At 37.4% G+C, this 27,674-nt stretch overlaps 1 protein-coding gene and 1 long non-coding RNA gene across 5 annotated transcripts in view; one reads left to right on the top strand and one right to left on the bottom strand.

Annotated features, from left to right (window-relative positions):
- The window catches only part of LOC140622269 (uncharacterized), an 85,892-nt gene extending 60,269 nt beyond the window's left edge, over positions 1–25,623 (top strand). The window contains exon 3 of the long non-coding RNA XR_012022035.1: positions 25,239–25,623. This is a non-coding gene — a long non-coding RNA (uncharacterized lncRNA). The remainder of the gene's footprint in view (positions 1–25,238) is intronic.
- The window catches only part of LOC140622268 (acidic leucine-rich nuclear phosphoprotein 32-related protein-like), a 53,606-nt gene that overhangs the window by 23,446 nt on the left and 2,486 nt on the right, over positions 1–27,674 (bottom strand). The window contains exons 2-8 of one of the 4 annotated variants that reach the window (XM_072807981.1): positions 22,708–22,849; positions 19,579–19,669; positions 14,949–15,067; positions 12,428–12,570; positions 9,257–9,454; positions 7,259–7,323; positions 5,821–6,110 (exon numbers count right to left, since the gene is read on the bottom strand). In XM_072807981.1, coding sequence (XP_072664082.1) covers positions 7,272–7,323; positions 9,257–9,454; positions 12,428–12,570; positions 14,949–15,067; positions 19,579–19,669; positions 22,708–22,849 — 745 coding nt within the window. In that variant the 3' untranslated portion in view covers positions 5,821–6,110; positions 7,259–7,271. Of the gene's footprint in view, positions 1–5,817; positions 6,111–7,258; positions 7,324–9,256; positions 9,455–12,427; positions 12,571–14,948; positions 15,068–19,578; positions 19,670–22,707; positions 22,850–27,674 lie in introns of those variants that run through there. The other 3 variants (XM_072807980.1, XM_072807979.1, XM_072807982.1) reach the window with 3 other exon arrangements.

Raw genomic sequence — 27,674 nt, 5'->3', positions numbered from 1 at the left:
GAGTCCAGATTTTATATTTAGAAGTGATGGCTCCTATAAAGCAAAAAGCTACTCCTGCCAGCTCAGGGAAACATGGAAACAAGCAGAAAAGAGCATCTGCTTCACTGTTGTAGCACTGAGTTGGCCTGTACTTCTTGACATGCCTACCTTCCACACCTGGGTGAAGTCTCCTGCTGAGTGAGGGAGTGCAAAGTGTGTGTGTGTGTGTGTGTGTGTGTGTGTGTAGGGGAGAGGAAAAGAGAGAGAAAGGGAGGGAGATGATGGGAGAGAAGGGGAGAGGAAGGGGAAGGAAAGGGGAACGGAAAGGCGAGAGATGAGGAGAGAAGCAGGTGCCTTTACTACTTTCCAAGTGTGGAAGGAAGATAATAAGAAAAAGAAACCAAAGCCTCCCGGAAGGCACCACCCATAGAAAACCTATCATAACCTAGGTCCAAGCAGTTTAGCTCTCCCTCCTTGGGTGGAAGGACAGGGGGAGCAGAACTGCTGGCCTGAGGTCTGACTTGTCAGAGAAATGAGTAAGGGAATAGGTAGGAAAAAACCCAGAGCAACCCCAAAGCTAACAACTTCCCTGTCCCTCCATGAGGGAAGTTCATGTCTCAGTGAGATTTTTGGTTTCCACAAGATATTTTTTTCAGCCCTGTAACATTATTTCTTTAGACTCATGAGCTGCAATTTTAAAAAGATTTTCTAACCCTAGAGATTTAACCTAAAGGAGGATATACTCATTTTTCACTCATTCTCTCAATATTCACTGATGTTCAGTTTGTGAGGGGTATAAAGAAGAATTAAGATGACTCCTGCCCTTGAAGGAACTTGTATTTTAGACATTGTCAAAAATAACTAGAATATAAAGTGAAAAGTACCTTAAAATGTTTATAGTTCAAAGACACTGAGAATTTGGAGGAAAAAAACTTAGCCACATATTTCACTTTGAATTTTGTAAAGTAATATAGTAAGTTTTGGAGTGACCTTTTAGAAACTCCAAACAGAACTCAGAATACTTCTTTTGAAGAGGAAAAAAAAAAATCAACTAAGCAAATACGCACCTGCGTGATTCCAGTACTGATGCATCTGCTCCCAAGCTCTAAAACTAATTAGAAACTTGTTTCATATCTGCAATTAGCCTTTAAAAAGATGGGCATCCATTAACACAGTTTGGTAGTATAATGACAAGCAATTAGTGAAAAATTGTTCTATCCTGGAAAGAAATAATAATTGGAGGTAGATGATTTCTAAAGGAATTAAAACATAACATATATTTTTTTTAACTTGCTAACTTGATTTTTAAAATCTGGTACAAGGATTGTGTTTAGGAATCTTCCTCTTTGGATGTGTGTAGAACCTGAAGAAAATCGTCCTTTTTCTCACTTTCTAGTTACCTTTGCCCTACTCTTCCTCTGTCCTCCTCATCCCACAAATCCTACATTTCCACTGTAATAGAAAAGAGGATATGAGGGTACTTTCAAGAACCTGGAAGTTGAGAAAAATTCCCTACAAGATGGAATTAATTATACGTATTTGAGAGATTTAAACAATCGGTTGGAAGCTGCAGAAGAAGGCAGATACCATCAGTTCAATATAAGGAAGACCTTCGTACAGATTAGGGTGGGCCAAACATAATTTTCTCAAATGTTTATAATTATTCAATTTTACCAAATGTGAACTGGAAAATCCTTTGCTGGATGTTGAAGAGTTGGTATGGGCATTCACTGGGGTCTGGTGAGGAGGTGGACTTGTTGATGTGTATGGTTTCTTCATGCCCTGAATGTGCTTCTCTCACTCTACTCATTTTCTTAACATTTTCTCATTTCTTAACTCTACTCATTTTCTTACTCATTGAGGATTTTCTTAACAATGCTTATCTGCATTGTGGCCTCTGTCAGAAAGTTGTCCTAGCTACACAGATTAGTCCCTGCCACTGTTTTGAACTGAGCCATACAGATAACCATGAGCCTGCACACACATGCCGTTCAGGAAAAGAATGAAACTGAGACACAAAATTAGATGGAAGATGCTAAGTGGCATTAGGTCATTCCTTTTATGCCTATCGCCTCCAAGGTATTGGAGGAGAACTGACTATTTCAGAAAGATGGATGTATCTAGAAGTTTTAGAATGGGAACTTGGGGGGATCCCTGGGTGGCTCAGCGGTTTGGCGCTTGCCTTTGGCCCAGGGTGTGATCCTGGAGACGCGGGATCGAGTCCCATGTCAGGCTCCCGGCATGGAGCCTGCTTCTCCCTCCTCCTGTGTCTCTGCCTCTCTCTCTCTCTCTCTCTATGTCTATAACAAATAAATAAATAAATAAATAAATAAATAAATAAATAAATAAATAAATCTTAAGAAAAAAAAGAATGGGAACTTGGTGTGGTTCTGTTCAGTTAAATAGAATATGGCTAGAAGTCTGCCATCTTTGTGCCTACACACAAAATTCCCACAAATATTGCTCTGGTGCTGATAATAGTCCCTGTATATTTCTCAATACAGTATTTCCCAAGACAGTATATATGCTTAGGCCATGGGAGAAAGTAACTCGGGTCTCTAGATATTATAGAAGTTGCAAGGAAGTATTACACAGGTCAAATGAGCAGATTTATTTGAAATCGCAGCAATACCATTGTTGGACATGTCACCATGATGGTTTCTAAAGCTGCTGTCACTATAGTGAGTGATAAACTCAATTTTAGTTTAATGTTATTCAGGGCATTGACCTCCCTCCAATCAATTCCCCTCTGGCATAGATCTAGGTATCACCAACACATCACGGGATAAATGTCAGTCCTTAAATTTAAGGAGATGTATTTGTTGGGAAAGTCTAGGCTATCGTACAGCATCAAACAGAATCACAGAGGTTGATGACATAGTTCTACTTTCTCTTGCTATACATCCCTTAGGATGACTGTTGCTCTGCCCCAATTTGTATTTACCACAGACCCTAGGCTGAAAGAGAAGTCTCTATCTGGAAATTTGTCTGCCAGTATGGCACAAAAAAAGAAAATGTGACAAAGCACAAACTGGTTCTCAAAATTTCTGCCTGCAAGTGACCTGTATCAGACGCACTTATATTTCACTGGTCAAGTCAGGTTGCTTGACACATCTGAATTCAAAGAGTAGAGAAATATACACCTCATCTAGGTCTAGGGGACAATGGATATTGTTTAAAAGTACAGCAATCAACCACACAACGACATTTAGAGCAGGAGTCAGCAAACTATAGCCTGCAACACATTTTTGTAAATAAAGCTTTATTAGGGCACAACCACACTCATTCATTACATATGATGAATGGCTGCTTTTGCACTATAATGGCAAAGTTCAATGGTTATGATAGAGACCATGTGACCAACGAAGCCTAAAATATTTATTCTCTAGTTCTTTATAGAAGATGTTTTCCTGCCTTGATTTAGAAAAGCAGAAGGATACATGCATAAACATCTAAAATGCAATGTATCCTCTTTCTTATTTCATGATTACAGCCCTTTTTGGGGAAACAGGCAAAGTATACATTTAAATAAAAATCAAGTGGAGGCATTATTAAGAAAATGTGCCCTAAGACCAATATTTTTTTAAGTACTTTGGAACTGCAGAAAAAACATCTGATTGAAAAGATGAGAGAGGATTTTTGGAGGAAATAGTGTTTGGAATAAACAATGAAAAGAAGAAAGATTTTCTTATGGTTACCTTCCAGGGAAAAATATTGCAGAGAGAAGGAAAGATTTCAAAAAGGAAGGTTTAAGCTATGCTCAAGGAATGGTGAATACTTGATTATGGCAAAATGCTGGTATTTAGGTTGAATTATGAGAAAAGGTGCTGTCCCTGGAAACACAAATACCATCTTGAATTTTTATTTATCTTTTATTTTTTTAAAGTTTTTTTTTAATTTTTATTTATTTATGATAGTAACAGAGAGAGAGAGAGAGAGAGAGAGAGAGAGGCAGAGACATAGGCAGAGGGAGAAGCAGGCTCCATGCACCGGGAGCCTGATGTGGGATTCGATCCCGGGTCTCCAGGATCGCGCCCTGGGCCAAAGGCAGGCGCTAAACCGCTGCGCCACCCAGGGATCCCCCTACCATCTTGAATTTTTAAATCATAACTGTATTATTAGAAGATGCAGCAAGGCCGTTGAAAGTGTTCAGGCTTTGAACCTTGCCTTTGCCATGTAACAGTTGTGTGACCTACCTGTGTCACCTTAACCAAACTATTTCCTCTTTAAGCCTCAGATATCCTTACTAATGACATGAGAACAGTTGGACCCTCATAGTTTGAGGATTTAAATAATGAATGTACAGTGTCCTGTGCCTAATACATAGTAGATGCTCAAAAACTACAGCTATTACTATTACTCTTCTTAACCATTGTCAATCCACTTTGACTCTTACAGCCTGGCCCGTTCCTAACTGATATATACTTTCTGGTCTTTGTGCCCCTTTTCTCTCTCTCTCTCTCTCTTTCTGTTTTTATAGAGAGATTAAGAGAGAGAGCGAGAGAGCAAGCATGTGTGTGCAGGGTATGGGGAGGGGCAGGAAGAGGGAGAGAATCTTATGCAGACTCCTTGCTGAGCCCAGAGCCTGATGCAGGGCTGGATCCCATAATCCATTAGATCATGTCCTGAGCTGAAATCAGGAGTCAGACGCCTAACCGACTGAGCCACCCAGGTGCCCCTGTGCTCCTTTTCATGTCATGCTGCCTGACTGATATAACCTGCTGACTGATAACATCCGTCTCAAATTATCTTCCTACTATAAAGTCCTCAAAGTGGCTTCCAATAACTTAAAATTAGACCTCTTCCTCCCACATCCTCTCATATTTATATTTATATAAATATTTATAACATATTTCATTGTATTTTTGGTCTTTGTGTGTGTTGTCTACTTTAGTCATTCATAAGATTCTCAAGGGAAGGAACTGTATCTTGGTCTTGTTAGAATCTTTGTTATGTAATGTTATAAGCAGTTTTTATTCATGGCAGAATGATCCAGAAAATATTTTATTTCATGCTAGGAAAGATCTAATTGATGAACCATCTAGGGAAAGTTTTAGCTCTGCAACTAAGTTGATCTTTATAAATAAGGAAAAATATAAGGTCTGCAGTAGATCTAATTAATGACCTTTCTCTAAATTTGGAAAGCAATGAAATTGAATTGTATTCTTTCTCTTTAAGGTATAGGGAAGGCAGCTTTAAAATCACATTTGTGAAATTTTCTGAACATAAAGAAGCTGTACCATTATTGTTTATTTTCTAAATATTTAACAAATGGTCTAGGAGCTTCCTAAATTTCTGCTGTATCAAAGTTACTCATGATTGACAGAATGTTTAAAATGAAGAATCCAGGGCACCTGGGTGGCTCGGTGGTTGAGCGTCTGCCTTTGGGTTTAGTCGTGATCCCAGGGTTTTGGGATCAAGTCCTGCATCAGGCTCCCTAGAGGGAGAGTGCTTCTCCCTCTGCCTATATCTCTGCCTCTCTCTGTGTCTCTCTTGAATAAACAAATAAATAATCTTTAAACAAGAACAACAACAAAAGAAATAAAATGAAGAATCCAATGCATGTGACTTAAGATCATGTAACTGTCCCTCTTCCTTTTGATAGGTTCAGATATTTAAAGCAGTACTTTCAAAGTAAGAGACTCACAGCCTCAATGCTGGACAGATGAGTCCCTGGAGTATGGAGAAAAACTGAGAGCCTTTATTCATGTTAAATTTTTATGCCATCACTTAAAGATCTCTCTTTTTAATGTTTTTTAATGTTTTTTTAATGTTTAAGTATACTTGTTATTTTCCTAGTATTTTAAATATAAGATTTCTAAATAGAAATATGTGTATGCTCAAAATTTATTTACTGATGGGGTATAGAATTAAAAAAAAACTGGAGGTCACTAGTTTAAAAGAAATCAATATATAAATATATATAATATATATGGTAAGCAACAATATTTAGTTACGCATCTACTGTATTTGTTAGCTTTTAGAGAACGGTGATTGCTTGCTTTCTACATAGATTGCATTAGGACACAATACATATTTTTGAAAAAATATTGGTTTCTGGTGGTGAAGAATCTTCTGGTAGCTTCAGGATTCCATCCAGCATTTTTAAGTTTGGCAAACAGGAAAACACTCTAAAGCAAAAGTTAAAAAATAAATAAATAAATAAAAATAACCATACTGAACAAAAGCATTGTCTTTCACTACTCTCTTAATGAATGAGTGGACTTGGCCTATTGTTATAAGAAAGACGAGTGACTATCATTTTGCTCTGGTTTTTTTTGTAATCTTTGTAGCAGGGTTATAATAAAATACTATTTATGTTCATTGAGCTGATCTCTCTGCTGTAGCTTGCCCTTTCAGGGAGCTATTCTATAGTTCAGATCGTAAGTATAGATCAGAGAAGTGGGACTGCGTACAATCTGTTTTTATAAGGGAAGTTCAGTTTTTACAAAGTTCTATAATAGAAAAAAAAATGAAGGAACTTAGCCAACCAACCATGAGAGAAAGAATGACATCATGATATATATGCACATTATAAAGGTAAAAGTTTTTTAAAAAGGAAAAAGTAAGGAAAAAACATGTTGTTTAATGACAGTTAAGGAAGAATTCAGGCTGTGAGGTATGAGAAGGGGTGGGAAATATTCTTGTGCTGAAGTATTTTCTCTTGACAGAGAGCATTTTTGAAAATCACATTTCAAATTTACACAGTTACATCCAGGTTCAGGAAGGTGTCCTGCACATCAACCCTGTTAAACAGTAGTCAAATACCTAGCAGTCTTATAAAGCAGTGTTTCCTTTCAAGTGGACAGCTTTCCTAGATCTGGGAGTTCTGTGGGCTCATACTGGAGAAGACACATAGCCCTGGGATTTGCCTCAGATGGAAAATACTGAAACCTGTCAGTAGACATGACATGTCAACCAATGGTGGTGTTGACCTCCTTAGATGCTCTCATTGGCCACAGAATTTTCTCAACACTAAATGCTTCCTGCACTTTATCTTATTTAATCCTCACACCAATACTGTCCGGTTGGTTTTTATCCCCCATTTTAAGTCACTTATCCAAGATCATAAAGCCTGTAGGTGACAGTGCAAAGATAAAAATCTAAGTCTTCCGGCCCTAATGTTCAGACTTAGCTGACAGGAAACCCTAGCTGCTACTTCTTTTCAAAAAGTCAGACTGTGGTGAACTCAGATCACATGGACTTCCAAAGAATAGTAGAAGAGTTTGCCTGTGGGTGTCCCAGGAAATGGGGCTGCCTTCTACCTACTGGGACTTACACTATGAGCTTTATCAGTAATTTTTTTTTTCTCTTTTGAACTGTGCTTTCTTCTTATTGGAGGATCTGAAACAAAGGAGGAAGGGAAAGACAGTCACAACTCTAGGTGACAATGATCAAGAAAATCTTATCCTTAAAGAATTCTGATCATGATGTCGAGATACCCAGGGACAGGATGAATGCTGTTATGATCCTCAAAGTGTGGATTTTGGCTAGGCGACTGAACACAAACTTGGGTGAACTTGGGATTTCAGTTTAGTTCCTCAGCAGAAGTAGATACTCAAATCCTTTCCTCATACTGTGAAATGACCACATCTTTTCGTTTAAAGTAACCCTGTAATTTTAAACTTCTGTTTAAAGTAACCAAGTCAATACAACCTGGCTTTTTATAGCTTGAATGCCAGGCCGTATCCACCTTGGACTCAATCCAATAGAGTTACTGTTAGAAAATAGAAGAACCTCATTATATCCCTCATTCTCACATAACTCTATACCACATCATAAATTTTGAAGACAGATTTATAGTGAGACCTCAGGGCATATCAGATTTCAGACAGTTAATCTTAATTCTATTGTTGTAAGTCACCCTCTGAAGGGAGGCAAGTAACTGATTTGGGATCAAAGTAAAATCCCACTTATAAATTAACAAAACTAAAATGTAATACTAATAAATTGTCTTTATGACTGGAAATGTGCCTTTTTTATGAATGAGGTTGAAATGTCCAGCTAAACCTCCTCTGACTGAAGGAAATATAATTTTAAACCTCAAAATGTTATTATGGTTAAATATTAGTTCAATTTTAAAGCAACTGTGCTGCTAGTTTTCACTTACGTAAAAGCAATTTGAGAATTTATTATCACAAAACATGAATTTTGCCTGAAGTCTACAGTCATGAGGGAGACAACGGCAGTAATAAGATTTATGTAGGAACAACAGAGATTAGGATTTTTATTTCGACAATTTTTTGTTGTACATCAGGGGTCGAAGAGGCTAATATTACATAGGCCTCTGGAATATGGTTGTTGTAATGGGAAAATGGCAGTTTGAGAAAGGAAGGTAGTGAGAAATATGTCTTTTATGGAAGTTGAATGTAGATGAAGGACGTAATCATAGACAGGATATGCACCTAGAGATGATCTAAGCCTTTGTATGACTGATTCAAACTGAGATGTGAGTTGATTTGTTATCTGGGGGCAAATACAAGTTCTAGAACTCAGTAGCTTGGTTTTACCCTTCAAATTCCCACTAGTGGCGCTGGGAATTAGCTAGGGAGAAATACATGGGCATCGAATTTTCTGCATACTCCAAGGTGTACATTGCATTATTATCATGAGGAATGTTCCAGTAGTGACAGTGGAATAAAATGGTTTATTCCTCACATGTTTTCAAGGACTTTCAACCACTGGGGTAGATCGAATCAATGACTTCTTTGTAACCTCTTAATGGTGCACTTGTGGCCCAAAGGAGTGAAAATAAAACCAGAAAATAGGAATGTCTGGGTGGCTCAGTTGGAAATGCATCTGACTCTCAATTTCAGCTCAGTTCATGATCTCAGGGTCATGAGATGGGGCTCTGCACCAGGCTCTGTGCTGGGCGTGGAGCCTGCTTGGGATTCTCTCTCTTTTTCTCTCCTCCGCCCCTGCTCACCTTTGCTCTCTCTCAAAACAAACAAACAAACAAAGAATAAACAATTTATAAAACTCTCGTATGGACCACGTAGGACTTGAAAGTCTAAAATGAAGCATCTTTTATTTGTCAAATCACACTATGAGAGAAGCCTAAAATTTTAAAGCAGTCATAAATTAACTGAGAGGAGTGTACTAAAGATTTTTTTTTTAAAGATCAGTTTAAAATTCTTTAGGTGAGATCAGAAGCATGATATGTTCGAAATGTAGTAGGTAAGACAAATATTTGCCAAGCGAATTTAAGCTTGAGGGAACAGCTATTCAAAGCATAACATTCAATGAAGAACATCCACCAAGATGTTTGGGGCCTTACCGTTTCCGGTAATTTTGGTGAAACTCACAAGGGTTCCTCTTGAGCGTAAGGGATTCCAGTGGAGTGCTCCATAAACTGGAGAGCCCGGTCAGAGACTCAATGTGGTTTTCAGCCAAGGACAAATGCTGTATCTGAGGTATCTTTGGCAATTGTTTGAAAGATGTGAGATGGTTTTTGTTCATATTTAAAACTCTGCATCTGAATAAAAAATATAAACACCTTGTCAATTGTCTCCTGAAGAGGATGGTTAACTACCAAATCTTGCATAGGACTAGACCATACCCCCTCATCTAGACAATAACCCCTCAAAAGAGTGACAGTGATGTTTTCTACAACTGTGTTTTGTCAGAGAAGAGAAATATTTGTATGAAAATATTAAGAAAAAATAAGCAGGATCTATGAAACTGTAAGTTTGTTGACTACAGAAATCTGCTTTCTTTTCCAGTGTAGACACTCGGTACCTGGCATGATGGTCCGTGGTGGATTCTCAGTATGTCTCAAATGAAAGGGTGAATGGCTGCATAGAATCTCAGAAATATTGTTGTTCACGCAGACACATAACAACTTGTGAAACAAGTATTGCCTCCAAGTAGTGAGATCAGTTACCTTTTTTCTATTTTTTCATACTTAAATTCTATATTGAAAAAATAGCACTTTAAATCAGGAAAGAAAAAAGCCTTTTATATATAAAAGTAAACTAAAAGGTATCCTTAGGAGGAGAAATGTGTGTTGCACACTTAGGTTGAATACATTTTCCTGACATATCATGCTTCTCAATATTTTTGCCTTAAAGCTGTAATTGTATAAGGCCATGCAAATAGAGGAAATCATTCAAATCTATCACTGACACCTTGCCTCAAGGAAAAATTCCTTTATGTATAAGTTGGGATTTCATACCATGAGAGAAATGCAGAGAACTTATTTATGGCCTTGTATCCCACAAAGACACTTAGTAAATAATGATTGCTAATGGTAAAAATGATATTAAATAGAGAGTTTCCACATAACGGTATTAGAAAAATTTCATTTGAACTCCCCCACCCCAATTGAATTGCAATTTTTCACATCTATTCTTTTCATTTCCTCATTTGCTTCCACTGTCTCTCCATATGGATATTTTACAGTCCTCATCATACATCTGGTAACTTTGGGTTTTTATTCTTTTCCAGGTTACAACATAATCTTTTAGGAGCACTAGCACCATGACGATTTCTAAATGAAAACCCAGCCTTGGCAGTTCCTGTCTCTCTGCCCCTCTCTCTGTCCTCCTGTGAAATCTGCCCTTGTCTGCCAGTCATTCTCTCATTTTCCATGTACATCCCTCTCAGGCTCTGAGATTTACTCTATGACAGATCCCCAGTCAGCAGGATGTTAGGGGTGAAGAGCAGCAACCCAAGTGTGGTGTTCCCTCTACAGCACAAGGAAGGAGGCTGTGAATATACAATATATCAACTCCTTTTTTCTCCCTTGACACACTGATTTGGCGGTTGTAAAAATTTGGATTGCAATTACATAATTTGATATCATATATATCCTATTTCTAAAGAAAGAAAAGCCAAAAGAAAACATCTAGAGAACGCAAAGCCTGGGGCAAGTGTTTTCTTTAATGATTGTGGGTTTTTTCTCTCTCTCTCTTTCTTACATAAGATAGCAAAGATTTGGAGATTTATTGATCTGGATCAGATCAAGTACAGATACTCCAAGTAAATGATCTCCTAGTTCAGTATTTCTAAAGTATGCTTTGTGATTATTAAACATTTGTTTGTTGTATGTGTATTTATATGTATTAAAAATATAATTAGTGTATCACTTTTACAACCCTCCAAAGAGCCTGGCAAAAACAAGACAAAAAAACGGCAACAACAAACAGAAAAAAAAAAAAAAAACCCTGAATAAATCAGTATCAACTGCCAGTGACTTTTATTTATAGTAGGGATATTAAGTTTCTTTTGAGAATTTTTCTTCAGGTACTTTAAAATTTGTTATTTAAAAAGAATATAAGTAGGGGTGCCTGGCTGGCTCAGTTGCTAGAGATGTGACTCTTAATCAAGGGGTTGTGAGTTCAAGGCCCATGTTGAGTGTAGAGATTACTCAGAACATAAGTAAGACCAAATGCTATGCAGGTCTATCTAAAGTTTCAAAGGGACTTTGGGAATGCCTGAAGACATCCAGGCACATTTCAAATTCTGACATTTCCTCCATCTCCTGTTTCCCTCCCCTGTGTGGCTCTGATGGTCTTTTTGTGACCCTGTCTCAGTCCATCTCCAGCTCAGAGATGTATCTTAACGAGTTCTAGGATTTACCCTTCCTTCTTGTGGCTGCTTGATTTCCTTCATCCCCTATTTCCCTTCACCCCACTTATTTATTGTACCTGGTGAAGCACACAGCAGCTCTCTACAAAAAAGAGTCCTTAAGCAATCTGGAGCAAAAAAGGCAAATTATTTTTAACGTCAGGAGTTTAGGATCCTTGGAAAACCAAAGAGTCCATATCTTTTTAAAAACTTTTAGTTTGTTTCTGTCACTATTCTCAGTGGCCACCCTCACCCTTCCATTAGAATAGGGCTCTGAAACCAAAGCTCTTGTCGACTACCTGTAGGGTCTCTCCTCAAAGGTGCTCAAAAAATATGGATGACTCACTAAAAATTTCTATGTTACAACAGTAGCATTTACATAATGTAATTGCATTTCCAGTGTGCAATACAAGGGATATGGCAGGCTTTTCTGCTGATATGATCCTATGATTACAAATTACTCCTCTAAAAATTGATGATGATATTAATTTGGAAAGGAATAGATATTTTGTAAAGATTTACTTATTTATTTGAGAGAGAGAGCAGGGATAGGGGAGAGAGAAAGAGAAAGAGAGAGAGAGAATCTTAAGCAAGATTCCATGCTGGAGCTGCATGTGGGGCTCAATCTTATCACCCTGAGATCATGACCGGAGCTGAAATCAAGAGTCGGACACTTAACCACCTAAGTCACCCAGACACCCCTAAAGTGTGGCATTTTGATGTAGAAATTTCCCTTTTTGCCTTGCCCAGGTATCATGTAGCACTATTGCCTTTAAGACCTAACCATATGGCCACAGTAGGTACAGACGATAGTCACATATGCCCAAATAGCAAATATTTGACTTTAACTTAGTAACTAGACATGCTAAAGAGCAGGTACCTTGGCAATCTTATGGCACTTAAGTCCACCAATGAATTATCCACTAACCAGAGGGTTTCGACTCGAATTAGTCTTCTAAGAATCCTGTGAAAATTTGCAACTTGATAAGGGTTCCCCAAATCCTGAAATGAAAGGTTCAAATTCTGAAGGGAAAAATAAATAAAAAAAAGAAAAAAAAGCAAATTCGTTGTCAACCTTTAAAAATAGTTATTAATTTAAAATATGTTAATATGTTATGTAAGCCAGTAGTTTTCACCTTTTTTTGGTGTGCCCTCTAAAACTTTCACACATCCAAACACAATTATGAGGCAGAGATTCGTTCTCAAGGTAGGGTTGTTGAAGATCCTGACTGATCCTGATTAGAATTACATACAAGGTTAGAGGTAGGGAAGGCAGGATCCTAAAACTGATTCTGAAATTTTCTAGGGGTAAAGAGTGGAAGGAATAAAATTCTGTTTTAGAATTACTCATTTAAATTATTATCTTTAGCCTCCTTGGAAATACTCAGAAATCACATTTAAAAAGACTTCATCTCCCATGCTAACTTGTCTTTTGCATGTTATGTAAATTATTGTTGTCCCCCCCCCAATTTTATCCTGAAAGGAAGTAAAAATGACACCTAAAACATAATAAAAAGATTTCAAAGTAAGACACAATCATTCAAAAGATGGAAGCTATTATTTTGTTTTAAGGTAGCTAGGGATACAAACATAAAAACGACTTTACCATATTTAACAGATATGGATACTTTATTTTTGCTTTTAACATCAGGCAGCTTTGATATAAAGGAAACTAAAGCCACATTTAGTGGTAACACTGCCCTTGTAAACTCTATTCCTAAAAGTCAACTTATTTTATTGCCACAATGTTGCCATCAGTTTTTGCCAATAAAATTAATGAATAAAATGGCAACCCTTTTAAAAAAGTTTGAATCAAAATAGTTTACTATTTTAAAGAAATACAAATATATCTTTAAAAAAACATCAGTAAGATCTTAATATTTTTAGACATTAAACTTAAACTTCGATTCTTTAAATTCCATTTTTCCAAAGCTATAAAAGGTCTTAATTTTGAAATAAAACTTAAGAAATGACAAGAGATCATATCTAGAAATGACAAGAGATCATATCTATCTCTATATTGAATGTCACCTCCTCAGAGAGGCTTTTTTTGGACCACTGTGTTCCAATTACATTTTCTATGATAGAATTTATTTAGCCATTCTCTCAGAGTGCAGTTATCTCAAGGCCAGTTAAATTTTCTATAATTTATTAGGAAGGCTACACTGGCCTTTACAATATATCCATAGTTTAAATGGCAGCTATAAAGAAAGAATGCATATGTACACTGAAATGATTACCTCTAAAGATAGTTTTGGGAGTGGAGGTCAAAGTTTCAGATATATCGTTTAAATTTTTTAAACAAATAGGTATATGGTTTAATTTTTAAGAGTAGAATGTATCCATCCATTATATATGAGAATTTTACATTATTTTTAAAAAGAAAAGAAAGCAGGGAAACAATATTCTATTTTTATATCTCCTGCTCCCAAGATGTATAACCTCTGGCAAATCATTTCTTTGGGACTTCCCTTTCCTTTTTGAAAGGAAGGGGTTTAGACCAGACCCTCCCTGAAGCTCCTTCCCACCTCCTAATTTCATCATCCTATAACCTATAAGGTCAGTCTGAGAAGCAGAAGAGCCATCAAGAGGCCCCAGTGAGCAGGATTTAAACTCAGTCTTATTTCTGGAAGACTTCTTAAATTCTTCACATACAATCTGATTACTCCAAAAACAAAACAAAACAAAACAAAACAAAAACAAAAACAAAAACAAAAAACCCAAACATATTGGCATCCCGCTCTGTTGCAAAGAAGTTGATTTGCTCTTTCATTGCTGCCAACACATCCTTCCCAGGTACACCTGCAATTCTCTGCCTAACATGATTCCATCCAGCAGGAATCAGGGGCTTGAGGAATTGCAGCCCCATCGCTCTGTGTGCTTGGGCTGACCAGTAGCAGAGATTCTTTCAATGCTAGGGGCTCCATCAGCTGGGTCATTTCCAGCACCAACAAATCACAGCTCCTATTTTTCACTGGTAACAAGTTTTATTTGTTCCTGGATAGTTCTGTTCAGACCAGCCTGGCTGCTCCAGCTGATCAAAATTTTAGCCTTAATGTGTCATTCAAGGAATTCCAGATTGCATCATTAACTCCTTGACAAGAACTATTGTCCAGCGTTTGACACTTACTATTATCAAAAAGGAACAATTTCATTCTCAAGTCTTTTAAACTTTTCCAAAGTTCAGCAATGTTAGGATAAGATACAGGTTAGAAAATAAGCAACATGTCATGATGAAGAAGAGGTGAACAGAAGATGGAGAAGCCCAAACCACTAGGTTTGGAGAAAACAAGGAGTTTTGTTATTTATGCTGGCAATTGCCCTTAGAAAGAGGGGCTGGGAGGTGTCATAACTAAATCATTGCAAAAAAGTGACTTTTTTCCTGTCTTTTAAGCTCTCACCGTGCAGTCCTCCCAGTTTTCTTGTAGCCATGTTTCCCATTTGTTTTTTTCAAGGACTCTTTTCTGAGCAGGCCAGGTACACTCCTCCTGTCTGAAGAGCAACTCTTCTGTGGAGGGTCCTGGGCAAAAATCACAAGGTGAGATCTTGGAAGTAGGTTTAGGGCACCAGGACTGACATCTTTGCTGGATATTTGGCCAGTTGTCTTAAACTTCTACTCAATAATCAGGATTGAGGAAAACATGAGTTGGCCCATATTATGCCCCAACAATGTGAGCAGTAAATAATAATTTTTAACCCTACATAAATGTTTCAAGCACATATAGGTTAAAAAAAATCAGCAATAGAGTGACGTTAGTCTTCATATATTTTTCTCTTCGGGGATATCATTTGTGACTTTCCTTCGGTCTCTCAACTCAATTAGCCACTTGATTCCATCACTTTTCCCCGTGAGAATCTCTCCCCCTCCTTTTCAATGTCTAGACCCTCATATCTTCCTACTTGAACTACAACTATTTCTCTTGGATCACCTCATTTGCAATCTCCTCTCCTTTGATACAAATGATACACATGGCCAGCCAGCTTTCCTAAAACACAGCTTTTTACCACACTCATGTGTTTAAATTTCTCACTGCCTACTGATTAGAGAGAGAAAATCCCCACTTGTCAAGCAAGGTTTTCCACAATCTTATCTCACTCTCCATTTCCAAACTCATTTCCCACTATTTCCCAACCCTGCTGGCCTCCAAATCAGGCTTGCACAAGATTTCCATGATTAGGGAAAGGATATCCTGTTTCCAGTCTGAGGTTGGGTGTTAGGTGATTGTGTGACTCCAGATGACTAATTTTAATTTTCTGAGCTTTAGTTTTCCATGTCTGCAAAAATATAAGGAAGACTAGAATCAAGGGCCCAACATGAGCTGAATATGATGAGAAATTATGTTTGTTTGAAGTTCATAATGCCTTATAAAAATACTGATTTCCAATTTCACTGGAATTTATTTCTCTCTTAGAAAGTACAGCTCTATTGTGATACCCAGGCAAACTTTGGTCTGTTGATTTAACTAGGCCCATGGCACCCATCCTAAACTCAGTGATTTCAATCCCCTCCCAACTCCAACATGACGTGTTTCTATGAGTCCTACCAGATACTATTTGTGCCCACTCCCCCTACTCCATTTTTCTGGAATGTGTCATTCTTAGTTCAGAAGTGAAAAGAAAGAGTTATACTAAAGAAGACGTTACTAAAGGCATCAGGAACAAACTTTGCTTTTGCGACAGTCTGGTCTGGACTCTGATGGGAGATAATGAGTCCATCTGTGAAGGATTTATGGAAGGCAATAAAAGAGTCCAATGTTTCATTATTTTGACACAAATATCAGTTCTTTCCTCAGATGCAGGTGGAAGCCAAGTTGCAACCTGAATTTTCAGGCATTTCTCTCATAATGAACTGTGCTGTTGCCACCCAGGAAATCAGGTAACCCTGAAGTACTCCAACCAGTTTACAAATAAGATATCCTTGTGTGAAGAAATCTTCTTCTTCATTGATTAGGCTGATTGGAATTAAAAGCCACAGAACTGGAAAAATTGGACAGTCGTCTAATTGTCTGGGTAGACCCTGGGCTCTATCATCTTTAATATGACCACTCCCAAATTTGATGGCTTGCGTTGTGCAATAGATAGCCCAGAGTTATTAAACTCTGCCCTTTATTGTTTGTTGAAGTCCTATCGATCTTCTACTCTTTCAATTATTTTTTTTTAAAGCAGCTTTCAAAGATTTCTTTGAAGTTGGAAGCCAAAGGTTACTTCCACTGTGAGGAGTTACATTAAATTGGATTCTTTCTTTTTAAAACTCAGACATGGTTGATAATTGAAGATCTATCTTAGCAATTGAGAACTACAGTCTGGAATATCTGACAGCCCTGGAATGTTGGATTTCACCTGCTATCTCTGAATTTGTTCTTTGTCCCCTCACTGGATTTGTAACTCAGCAGCAGTGACTGAATTAACTCGCTGAGGGATTTTCAAACAGAAGCATCTATAGTTTAAAAGAATTCCGCCAACAGTTGGCTCTTTTGCTTCATTTAATTGGGAGGAGTTAAGTCAGTCTTGATCTGGCCATCAGAGCCTTGGGAAATTGCTGTTTGTCACACGCCAGATAACCTTTCTTCTCTTAAGAACTCTTCCCAGGCATACAAACAGGGCAACTGAGATGACTGGAGTAGTTTTGATGGGTGTTTCTAAGCTGGAAGGAGGGTAATTATTATTAGAATGCTTTTGAGAGGCACTTGCTCTCCATCTCACACATGCACACACAAAATTTAAACAAAATGAAGGGCAACGAACAAGGGACATCTATTTTCTTCATGGTTCGAGGTGATGGGATTTTCCCTATGTTTTCCATCCCCTAGATCATGCTCCATTCCTTTTACAACTAGTCACTTGCGAGAGATTGGGTGGTGTTAATGGTCTATGGAAGGAAAATGTTCCGTATCTCTGCAGAGCGATGATGTCCTCTGCATGAATGGCCACTGTGGTCCTTATGTGGAATTGGTTTTGTTGATTGATGACCTCAGCACATGATCTGGTGCTTAAATCAGGGAAGGAGGTAGGCCATTGGTCTCTCTTTACACATACTTGTTTTCTGTTTGCTCCTACATTTTATTCCCGTCATCCCCCAATGTCTTCAGTTTGGCAGTTCTCTCTAAACCCATGCTCAGAATACAATTTCCTTTTGCCTCATTGTAGCACAGTCATCAACCACCACACATGCCCATACGCACACACACACAAATGCCAGCACCCTTAATTGTGTCAGTCTTTCCACTTTCTATTCACGTTTCTTCCCTCCAAACATCCTAAACAGGTGTTCTCATGGGATGCCCCTCAGATCATCTGCAACAGGATTTCATGATAATTTTACAAATGCATATTCTCAGGCCCCATTTCATCCTAATTACATCAGATTCTTTGAGTGTTAGGCCTGGAAAAGTGCATTTCCCATAAGCCTCTGGGTAATCTGCTCCCACACTAAAGTTTAAGAACCAGTGACCTCTGCCCACATTGGTTCCCAGTGTAGCCATCTCTTCCTCTTTGCCTGTGGACTTCTTACGCATGTGACACACGCGGTCTCTACTTCCTTTGGTGTCCTTTCTGCCTCGTTCCCCCATAATTTCTGGCTCTTTGAAAAATATACTCTCTCAGGTCCCCATCAGACAGCTTGAGTTTACCTGTAGTAGTACTACCTACTAATATTTTCAAAATAGGAGTCAGTGCTTAGCTGCAAACAGAGCTGACGTGTTTTACTCAACATTTCAGAAAATGATGCTATTTTAAATCTTCCTTTGTCAACTGATTTTGAGTGAAACAAGGAAGGCATTGTGTGGTAAAGTAATGCCACCGAGAGAGAGGGAAATGAGCAGGCAAATATATATAAAGCAACCTTTTTGAAATTAATATTACAATTGTACAATATACAGTATACCTGCAAGTCTGTAAATACAGATGGAAGATAGCCAAGGTATTTGATGTTTTATAAAGATTAAATACTCACTGCAGCTGGAATTATGTCTCATATTATTTTATCAGCTTTCAGAATATGCAAAAGAGATATGAGAAATGTATGATTCCTGTTCTTTTTTTTAATATTTTATTTATTTATTCATGAGAGACACAGAGAAAGAAAGGCAGAGACACAGGCAGAGGGAGAAGCAGGCTCTATGCAGGGATCCTGATTTAGGACTCAATCCTGGGACTCCAGGATCATGCCCTGGGCTCAAGGCAGCGCTAAACCGCTGAGCCACCTGGGCTGCCCTGATTCCTGTTCTTATGTAATGTAGAATCTATTGAAAGGTACTTAAAAAATCAAACATTATATGTATTAGGGGCTACAGATCACAAGTCTTCATTCTGTCACACTAATGCACTTGTAAAATCTGATAGAATGAAAAGGAATAGTAAAACATTGGTGTATTCTACCAAACTTAAAACGCTTAATGAAAATATGAAATGAAACTATCTGGTCTATTTAGACTCCCATTTGGTGTTTTAAGAAGCAACGGTAGAATTAAGTCAGGTTGAAATTATTCATCGAAGTGACAGTGTCATTCATGTTCATAAAATATTGTAAATAAACTAAAATTCTAACAAAGATCATTGGTTAAATATATTTAATAATATCCATATGATGGAGAAATATGCAACCTTTAAAAACCGCATCCTGGATAATGTTTAATAGCATGGAAAAAATGCTCACGTTAACAAGATAAGTGGAAAAACTCAAGAACTAAAATCATTTGTACAATTTCATAAAGAAGTATATGTGTATACTTTTCAGAATAGACTAAATGGAAATAAAAGTCATGGTGGTTATGTCTGGATAGTTGAATTATAGGTTCTTTTTTGTTTATTTTTTTCTGGTATTTAATGCTGAACATCTACTATTTATATTATCAGATAGTGAATGTGCTTTAAAGAGGCTTCTTCACGAACTATATCAATAATTCTATGGTCTTGAAATAGGAAATTTTTCTATCTCCAAGTAGTATCGTCCCCGCCACCCAAGTAATGTCTTTAATCCACAAATGAAATCTACTGAGAGCATGTACACAAATACACACACTTGTTCTTTACCTTCTCTTACTCTTGGGCAACGCAGTTGACTTCCTCGAATGTCCTGTTCTACCTCGTGCCAAGTGAGGTACTTAAATGAGTCTGATGGAAGCTTGAAAATAAGAGAAGAGAAACAGCATCTGGAAATACGTGACTCAGTTACTGTTATGTGTAAAAGTAATACAAATCATCAAACATTCAGCCAAGTTGAACTCCCAGTACCTAACAGTGTCCTCATAGAAGTCCGTTTAGTTCATTCTAAACTATGTATTCTTATTCAACTTGGCATCTCCAACACCTGGAAATGATTTATATTTGATGGTAAATGATGACAGAAATATGTATGTGTACCCGTTCGTGAATCCACTTTGCGCCACCTCTGATAAACCATCTTTTAATATTTACTGAATATATATTAGGGGCTACAGATCACAATTCTTCATACTGCCGCCCTAGTACACATATAAAATCAGATAGGCTGTAAAGGAATAGTAAAACATTGGGTTATTCTACCAAATGTAGAATGCCTAGCAAAAATACAAAATGAAACTATCTGGTTGATTTAGATTGGGAAATCTCATTCCATTTTCCATTTTATAACGGTTCTAATTGTTGCAGGTTCTTTATTATATGGGTTCTCCAGCCTCTTTAACTTGTTCTGGTGGTGAAAGTTCTTCCTTTTGAGGCTACGCAGAAGGCACATGAGACTGCTATGCTAAGTGTTCATGACAGTTGTCATCTCCTTCCTAAGTCATACAATTACTGCTCAGAGATCATGGTTTACATATTATTAACTATCCAAGATGAACATATGATTCTCCTTGGGAATAGTTCCAGTTTATTGACATTCCTCTTCAAATGTAGCCAGTATTGAATGAAATATTTCAGGTGGTCCTCTTCCTTGTTCTGGACAGTGTATCACTGACCAGAATATGTGCCAAAATCATATTTGGGACAGTTTTATATTGTTTACTATCATTGAGGTTGTAGTCAGTCAAAATTCCCTGTATATTATAGAGCTTATGATGGTTTCAAGGTTAACACAAACAAAAGGCATATTACTCGGAAAAGAACCTTATGCTAAATACACCACAGATTCAATCTTCTGTTAGCCATCGTCATACACATAAACAAACCCAGAATATTTGATATAGAAAAATGTCATTACAGTATTTGGAACAACTGCTTTCATCTCAGAGCAGCACTTCATATAGCTTCTGTTTCGCTTGAGCTGTAAATTTGTGTGACTAATACTAACATAAAAAACATTTCCACCACTGAATAAGCTTATGGGGCTCTGGATTAAACTAAGTTAAGCATTTCTCTCTGCTACAGGACTCCGCAGAGCCTTTATATGCTAATATACATTGTGAGTCTATATGCACAAAGTATTCCCCTGGACTTTTAAATCACAGAACCTTTTATTCTTGGAGCGGGACGTGGGTCTCAGGTATTTTTGTGAAGTCGAATTTGGAACATGCTGACTCAAAATAAGTTGAAAAGAGGTGGCTTTGTAATAATCATTTATTTTTGATTTTTGGTCTTCATTACTTTACTCACTGAATGACCATGGTGGTTCCAGTAAACATCTCAGTGTCTTTATTTAAAGAACAGAACTAATAACAAAAGCTCTCTACTTTATTAATAACAATATGAAAAAGCTAATTAATACTTGAGTAATCTATGAGAAAATCTGAGGATTTGCTAACATGCTTCCAAGGAATTCACTCATTCTTCAGAAATATTCTTTAAAAAAACCAAGAAGCACAAATCTTGCATTTTTGAGAATGTGGTCCCTGGACTATTCTTGGTTGTTCAGCTCACATGCTTATGGAAGCTTTTTTCCTTCCAATGTGCTTTTAGATTTTTTTTGTCTTACTTCTATCATAGAATAAGACTTAGAAGTTAAATTCCCTGAAGTTGCCATACCCCATTGCCTTTTTGTGCTGTTTCATGATGACCTTACCAGGAAAAAAAAAAAAAAGAATCTAAGCTAAAGCTGTATTTGAAAAGAAAGTTTCCATTTTTGTTTAAAGATTTTATTTATTTATTTGAGAGAGAGCAAGAGAGCACAAGCAGAGGGAGGGGTGGGTGAGAGGGAGAAGCAGGCTCCCTGCACAGCAGGAAACCCTATGTGGGGCTCCATCTTAGGGTCCTGGGATCATGACCTGAACCAAAGGCAGACACTTAACTAGCTGAGCCACCCAGGCACCCCAATAGTTTCCATTTTTCAACTGACATCTAATTTTGTACAAAACCCTGTTTGCTTTTTAAAGGAGTTACGTGGTTGATTTTGCAATTTCTGACCTCATAGGAGAATGAGCCATTGCATTTCTTTGTTTATATTTATGTAATGCGGTCAATATGCTGCAGTTGAGTGACTGTTCCTCCTCCCTAAAGGAATAGTGAATATCTGTGTCTTCCCTTTTCCTTTTTCTTTTTTAATCCTGATGGACCAAGTGATTAATTCATTGGATCTATAAATATTTCAAAGTTGGTATCTTTCATTTCATTTCATTTCATTTCATTTCATTTCATTTCATTCATTTATTCAAAAATATATACTGTACCCTGCTGTATATCAGGCACCAGGGATATAAAGTTAAATAAAATATGGTATTTGTACTTGAAAAACTCATTTTCTATAATTTGGGAGGCAAATATTTGAGTAACTCATCTCGATCCAATGGGATAGGTGGAACAACTATAAAGGAAAGAAAGGAAACACATATGGTTCCCCTGAAATGGGTTAGGGAAGAGTCTTGGAAATGGTGAGTTTGGAAGGAAAAAATTTTATCTTGTGGACAAAGGACATTCCAGAAAGAAGGGAGAGAAACCTTAGACTAGAGACAGAATTTGAACTCAGTGGGGGGAGAGGAAGGCATGCATTTCTGTTTTTGTGGTCACTCCCTTTTGTGTTCATCTCCACTTTTGTCTTCCTTCCTCCTCTCTAGCTTCTTTCCGTCTCCTTTCTGAGTTGGGACTTAGAGTATCAACCTTTCACACCTCCCCAGTTACACGGGTAGATTTAAGTTTATACACTTAACAAAAAAAAAAAAAAGGTTCATTATAAGATAAAGGACATTTCATAAGCTTAGCATTAGGTAAAGAGCTAATTAAGAATAGTTACCAGAAAAAAAAAATATTTACCAGGGATGATATTCCAGAATCCAAACGTGGATGGAGTGTTCTGTTCCTTGACAATGCTGACCAAGCGTGTGACTCATTTGGGTCAGAGTAGTACGACGAACTAGACGGACAAATCTGACTGCTGGTGTTTTGACCCGAGGAGCTGAGGGAAAGAAAATGCTCAAAGTGTGTGTGGATCTCTTTTAAAATCTTTATGTGTAAATTCCTTTATATAGAGCAGCAATAGCAACACATTAGAAGGACCACCTTTTCCATTTAGAAGATAAATGATACCCCAGAAATTGACCTAGATCTCAGCAGGACTTTGACATCTTGTCACAGTCCTAAGCACATTTTTATGGCTAATAGTCACTTATGGCAAATTCTCCCCAAAGGTCAGGGGGTCTGCGTGGACCGCATGTTTTAGAAATGTGAATCGAGTGGTACCCACAACTGCATGTCTGTGTGGTACCATATGAATGAGGAGGTCAGCCCTCATATTGGGACATCATTCTTCCTGGAGCTAGGGCAGCAGATCTCTACAGGCAAGCATCTGCATCCTTAAACTCTCTCTTGGTTTCCCCATTATTTCTGGCCCTTACATTTTCCCTGAAATTTCCCCCCAACCTCTTCCATTTCTACAAATTGGTGGCAAATAAATTAAAAAGTCCGGTTCTTCAATCAGTTTTACTCACTTTGAAAGACTATTCAACCGTTTCTCTTAGCAACGGTCCAGTGCTTTCTGTGTGCCTGCTTTTATACCGCTGAGATATAAAATGCCTTTTCTGCTCTCCTGTAGTCATTCTCTGGTTTATTTTTCATTGTTTTTCTTGCACTTTTCCATATCTCTTCAGGAGTGGTTACAAGTTTCCCTTCCTGTAATTGGTGCTGTACATTATTTCGAGCCAATTTTAAAATAATGTCTAAATATGCTTTTTTTCATGTTAAGTAAAAGTAGACATCATATGTCTTTATTTCTGGCCTCTTTTTACTCTTGATAGATCATTCCTCAGGCTCCAAAAATCTTGAGACAACCTTCTATGTTTTATGGCACAATTATTATGCCTCTGCAGCAATTTTGCTTAAAAGAAACCACATGTCTCCTGTATATAAGTGTGCCTTCATAAAGTACAATATAGAAATGTCTTTTATTTTTCATGTATTAACTGGGCTGGCACAGGAGAAGAGCATAACCGCTACATCATATTCCAAAAATAGCATTACTGAGTCATTGATAAAAAGATAACTGTGCCCTCTTATCAAAGAGAAAATTATTCCTCCATCTGTAACTCAATAACAAATCAAGAACTTGGTCTTAATTATGTGAAAAAGTCAGAAAAGGTATATCTCTCATATCTTTCCCACTGGAACAATTCATTGATCGTTAGATGCTGTTTCTTGAAATCCCCAAAGTGTGTCTTGCCACTGAGACAAATTAATAAACATTAGAAGAATAATAGCAAATTGTGTGATATTTATTATTCCTGAGGCAGGTATGTTCCGTGATCAATAACTGGAGTTTTGGCCAATAACCAGAAAGAGTTGGGAGAAAATAGAATGATATATCGAGATAAACAGAGATCTGACTTTGTTGGCTCTTTTGTCTTCATTAAAATATGCTAGCTTTTTCTGCCAAAATGAAATCAGGAAACTAGGATAATGGGTGTGGCTAAACCTTTGTCAGTGACTGTTATCTTCTTACTCTAAACTCTAGTGAAGGTTACACGGTGATAATAAAATAAGCTAGAGATCTCTCTCTCTCTCTTTTTTTTTAAACTTGCAGTATGAGAAATGGTCATAGTTTGCTATACAGTCTCTCCATAGAAGGCACAGGGGAAAAAAATAAAGCCACATAATTAATAATAATAATAATTTTTTAAGGAGTTGACAAGGGAAATCCAGTTGATTGGGGTTTTACTCTACTTTTCTTGTGTCATGCTACAGACTACAGGTGCCCTTTCAAGGTGAAATGAAGTTTAAAAATAACTGAAAATTATCTCGTCATCTTAGTTCACCTTAGATGATTTTGGGATTTAAACTTGGAGACCTCTTTATGCCATAATTAAAACTTGGTAACACAAGTAAATAAACTGCTAACCCCCCAATCTCTCTTTCTCTTTCTCTCTTTTCTTTTCCTTCCACTTCAGTAAACTGAAGTATGGTCAAGAGTTTCATCTATGGGCAGGTTATCTGAGAAGATTCTAACCAATAGATGACTAGTCGATGGTCTTTCAGCATGAAACCTCTCCTTTGGCTCACAAGTCCAATTTCTGTCCCTCACACCCTCATGTTGTTCTGTGCAGCACACCAGGGTGCAGCGTCTCAAGGGCACTGTGCTGGAATATCGCGGTAGAAACCACAGGGGCATTCTCTAAGTCTTCTTTGTTCTGTTACTTCTGTCCCCAATTTCAAATACAGTTTTTCTTTGGTCTGCTTTTTAGGGAGAAATCTCAGCAAAATAAGATAATTTCTGAATCTGTAGCTTAAAAAAGAAAGAAAAGGGGGCATCTTTCAGGTTATGCCACTAACTCAAATGTCTGCTTCATCTGCAGCTGTCTTGAAGCACACATCACTGAAGTCATGACCTACCAGTCCTAGGAATCTGAGCAACAGATACTGCAGGTACCTCCGCAAGACACTTGGCATCTCTAATGGACAGATCCTTTTCTTTAATATTCGGAAGATGATGTAGACTCTGATGGGTTTTTTTTGTCTGTTGTGTAACATCACTGCTGTGATGACAACTACCACTGTTACAGATGCAATGATATTGCAGTTAACATTTATTAAGCACTTTCAAGGGGCACCTGGTGGCTCAGTCGCTTGAGCATCAGACTCTTGGTTTCTGCTCAGGCCATGATCTCAAGGTCATGAGATCAATCACTGAGTTGGGCTCTGCATTCAGCGGGAATCTGCTTGGGACTCTCTCTCCCTCCCTCTCCTCCTCAAATAAATAAATAAATAAAATCCTTAAAAAAAAAAAAGCATGTGCTATATGCTGGGCATGGTAGCAAGAGCTTTCTTTATGTGGATTAATTCACTTATGCATCACAGTCACCAAATAAAGTGGTGATTATTTTGATGAATATTATCATTTTGCTTATATTTTGATAACATAATCAACATTATTATTTTATAGATGAAGAAGTTGAGGTATAGGGAGGTGGCAAACTTGTCCAAGACACGTTAGTAAATGACCGAGTGCTCTTAGCCACTGGGATTCAGTTTAGATTCATACAAGCTATTGTGATTCTTGAAATAACTGTAAAGCTCTATCATTATTAGGGTGCAGTTGTTATGAAGGAAAATCATTAATACTGATTTTCTCCTTCCGGTTGCTCCACTTAACTACATGTAAATAATTGCACTAGTTAATAGGACATGTAAATCTGAGCAGCTATTATTTACTGAAAACAAAAGTTCAGCCTTGAGTAGTAGAACCTATGGGGACGCCATTCCAGATAACATCAAGCTGTTTTTAAAACTCTCTCCTATCTCCCCTCCACAAAAGAAAATAAAACCAGACACATGCAGTTTAGTTGGTATATTGGTTTACTCATTTTTAATCTTTCTGCCTGCAGTGAACAAACAGTTATCATAAATTACAAATCTAAACCTTTATGAAAGAGAAATTAATTTTATTAATGCCCCAATATAAAGCTGCCATGGAGAAGGTGCCACGGTTAAAACTGTACAGCATTTGTCAGCAGTGATTTATAGTGTCTTTAAAATAGATGGCATTATCAGAATTGGCCATCTATTCTTGGTTTTAAAAAGTGTAGAATGGCCAACAAGAAGGAATCAGGTGAGCTGAGACTGCTGGATAAAAAGCAACAATGATGTAACTTATCAATTCATGAGCACCTTTCATCAGAAGATTGCAGCGTCCTTTACAGTCACGAATGTATACACCTCATAAATCGTCGGCCACACTGGGCGCTATCTGTTTAATTAAAGTGTCAAGTTGGTGATTATGGAACTTTGTAAGGGGAGCGAAGGAGGAAGTGGCGGATGGTCTAATTTCTGAGGAGAAGCTGAAGCTCTCGAGTCGAAAGACTGTTGGACACCCATCCTACAAAAGGCCAGGGGACTCCTTTCAGACACTTAGGGATGTCAGAATTGCATTTGTATGACTCAATTTCGAAGCATTCCATTTATGCTCATTGCTGCATCGTGCAAACTTTGTATTTGGGAAGGAAGGAAAGCACCTCAGTCTTATTTTTAAGTTAGCCAAGGTCACTTTTCCCCAATCTTCAAATTCCCCCCCTCTCTCTCCACAAAATATTAGGTTCTAAAATCTTATGGGATCTTGCTAAGACCAGGCACTTCTGAAGTAAATGCTAGAAAAAAATTCCCATGGACTCTAGAGCATTAATTCTTGATGAAAGGAGAATATTATTCTAATTAATCTAGTCTTTCTTATTTCTTTGGCCATTCTTTATTTTTATTTTTTAATTTTTTTTTGAATACAGAATCCCTGTGCTCTCTCTGCCTGTATTTTACTCATTTGTAATATGGGAATGATTGTACATATCTGCATAGTAGAGATGATAACGAGATAATAGAAATACTCTGAATGGAGTGCTCATAAAGTCAGGAGGAAATCTGATATTATAATGTGTTCATCTGAAATGGCAGGTCAAGTATACCAGGTCTTTAAATTTCTGGTGGCTCTAAATGAAGCTCCTGAAACTAAACTCATTAATTGAGTAAACAATAATATACCAATAAAATGTAGGGGTAGAAAATTTTTCCCTTCTTTTCTTCTAGGTTCTTTGGCTGGTCTTATAGTTAATTTGACATAAGACAGATTAAGAGGAGAAAAACAATTTAATTTCATATGTACAGTTGCCCGTGAAAATATGGAACTCAAAGTGACCAAATTAGACTAAGAAATAGCAAATTTTTGAAGAATTGACAAGTCAAAGAAGTTTGGGCTTGGAGTAGTAAATATTTGTTTATACACCCTCCTTGGCCCTAACTTCCCA

Source organism: Canis lupus, chromosome 31 (genome assembly GCF_048164855.1).
Source record: "Canis lupus baileyi chromosome 31, mCanLup2.hap1, whole genome shotgun sequence".
Classification (NCBI taxonomy): Eukaryota; Metazoa; Chordata; class Mammalia; order Carnivora; family Canidae; genus Canis; species Canis lupus.
The sequence above is the reverse complement of the archived record's forward strand: the minus strand, read 5'-3'. Positions and strand labels throughout refer to the sequence as shown.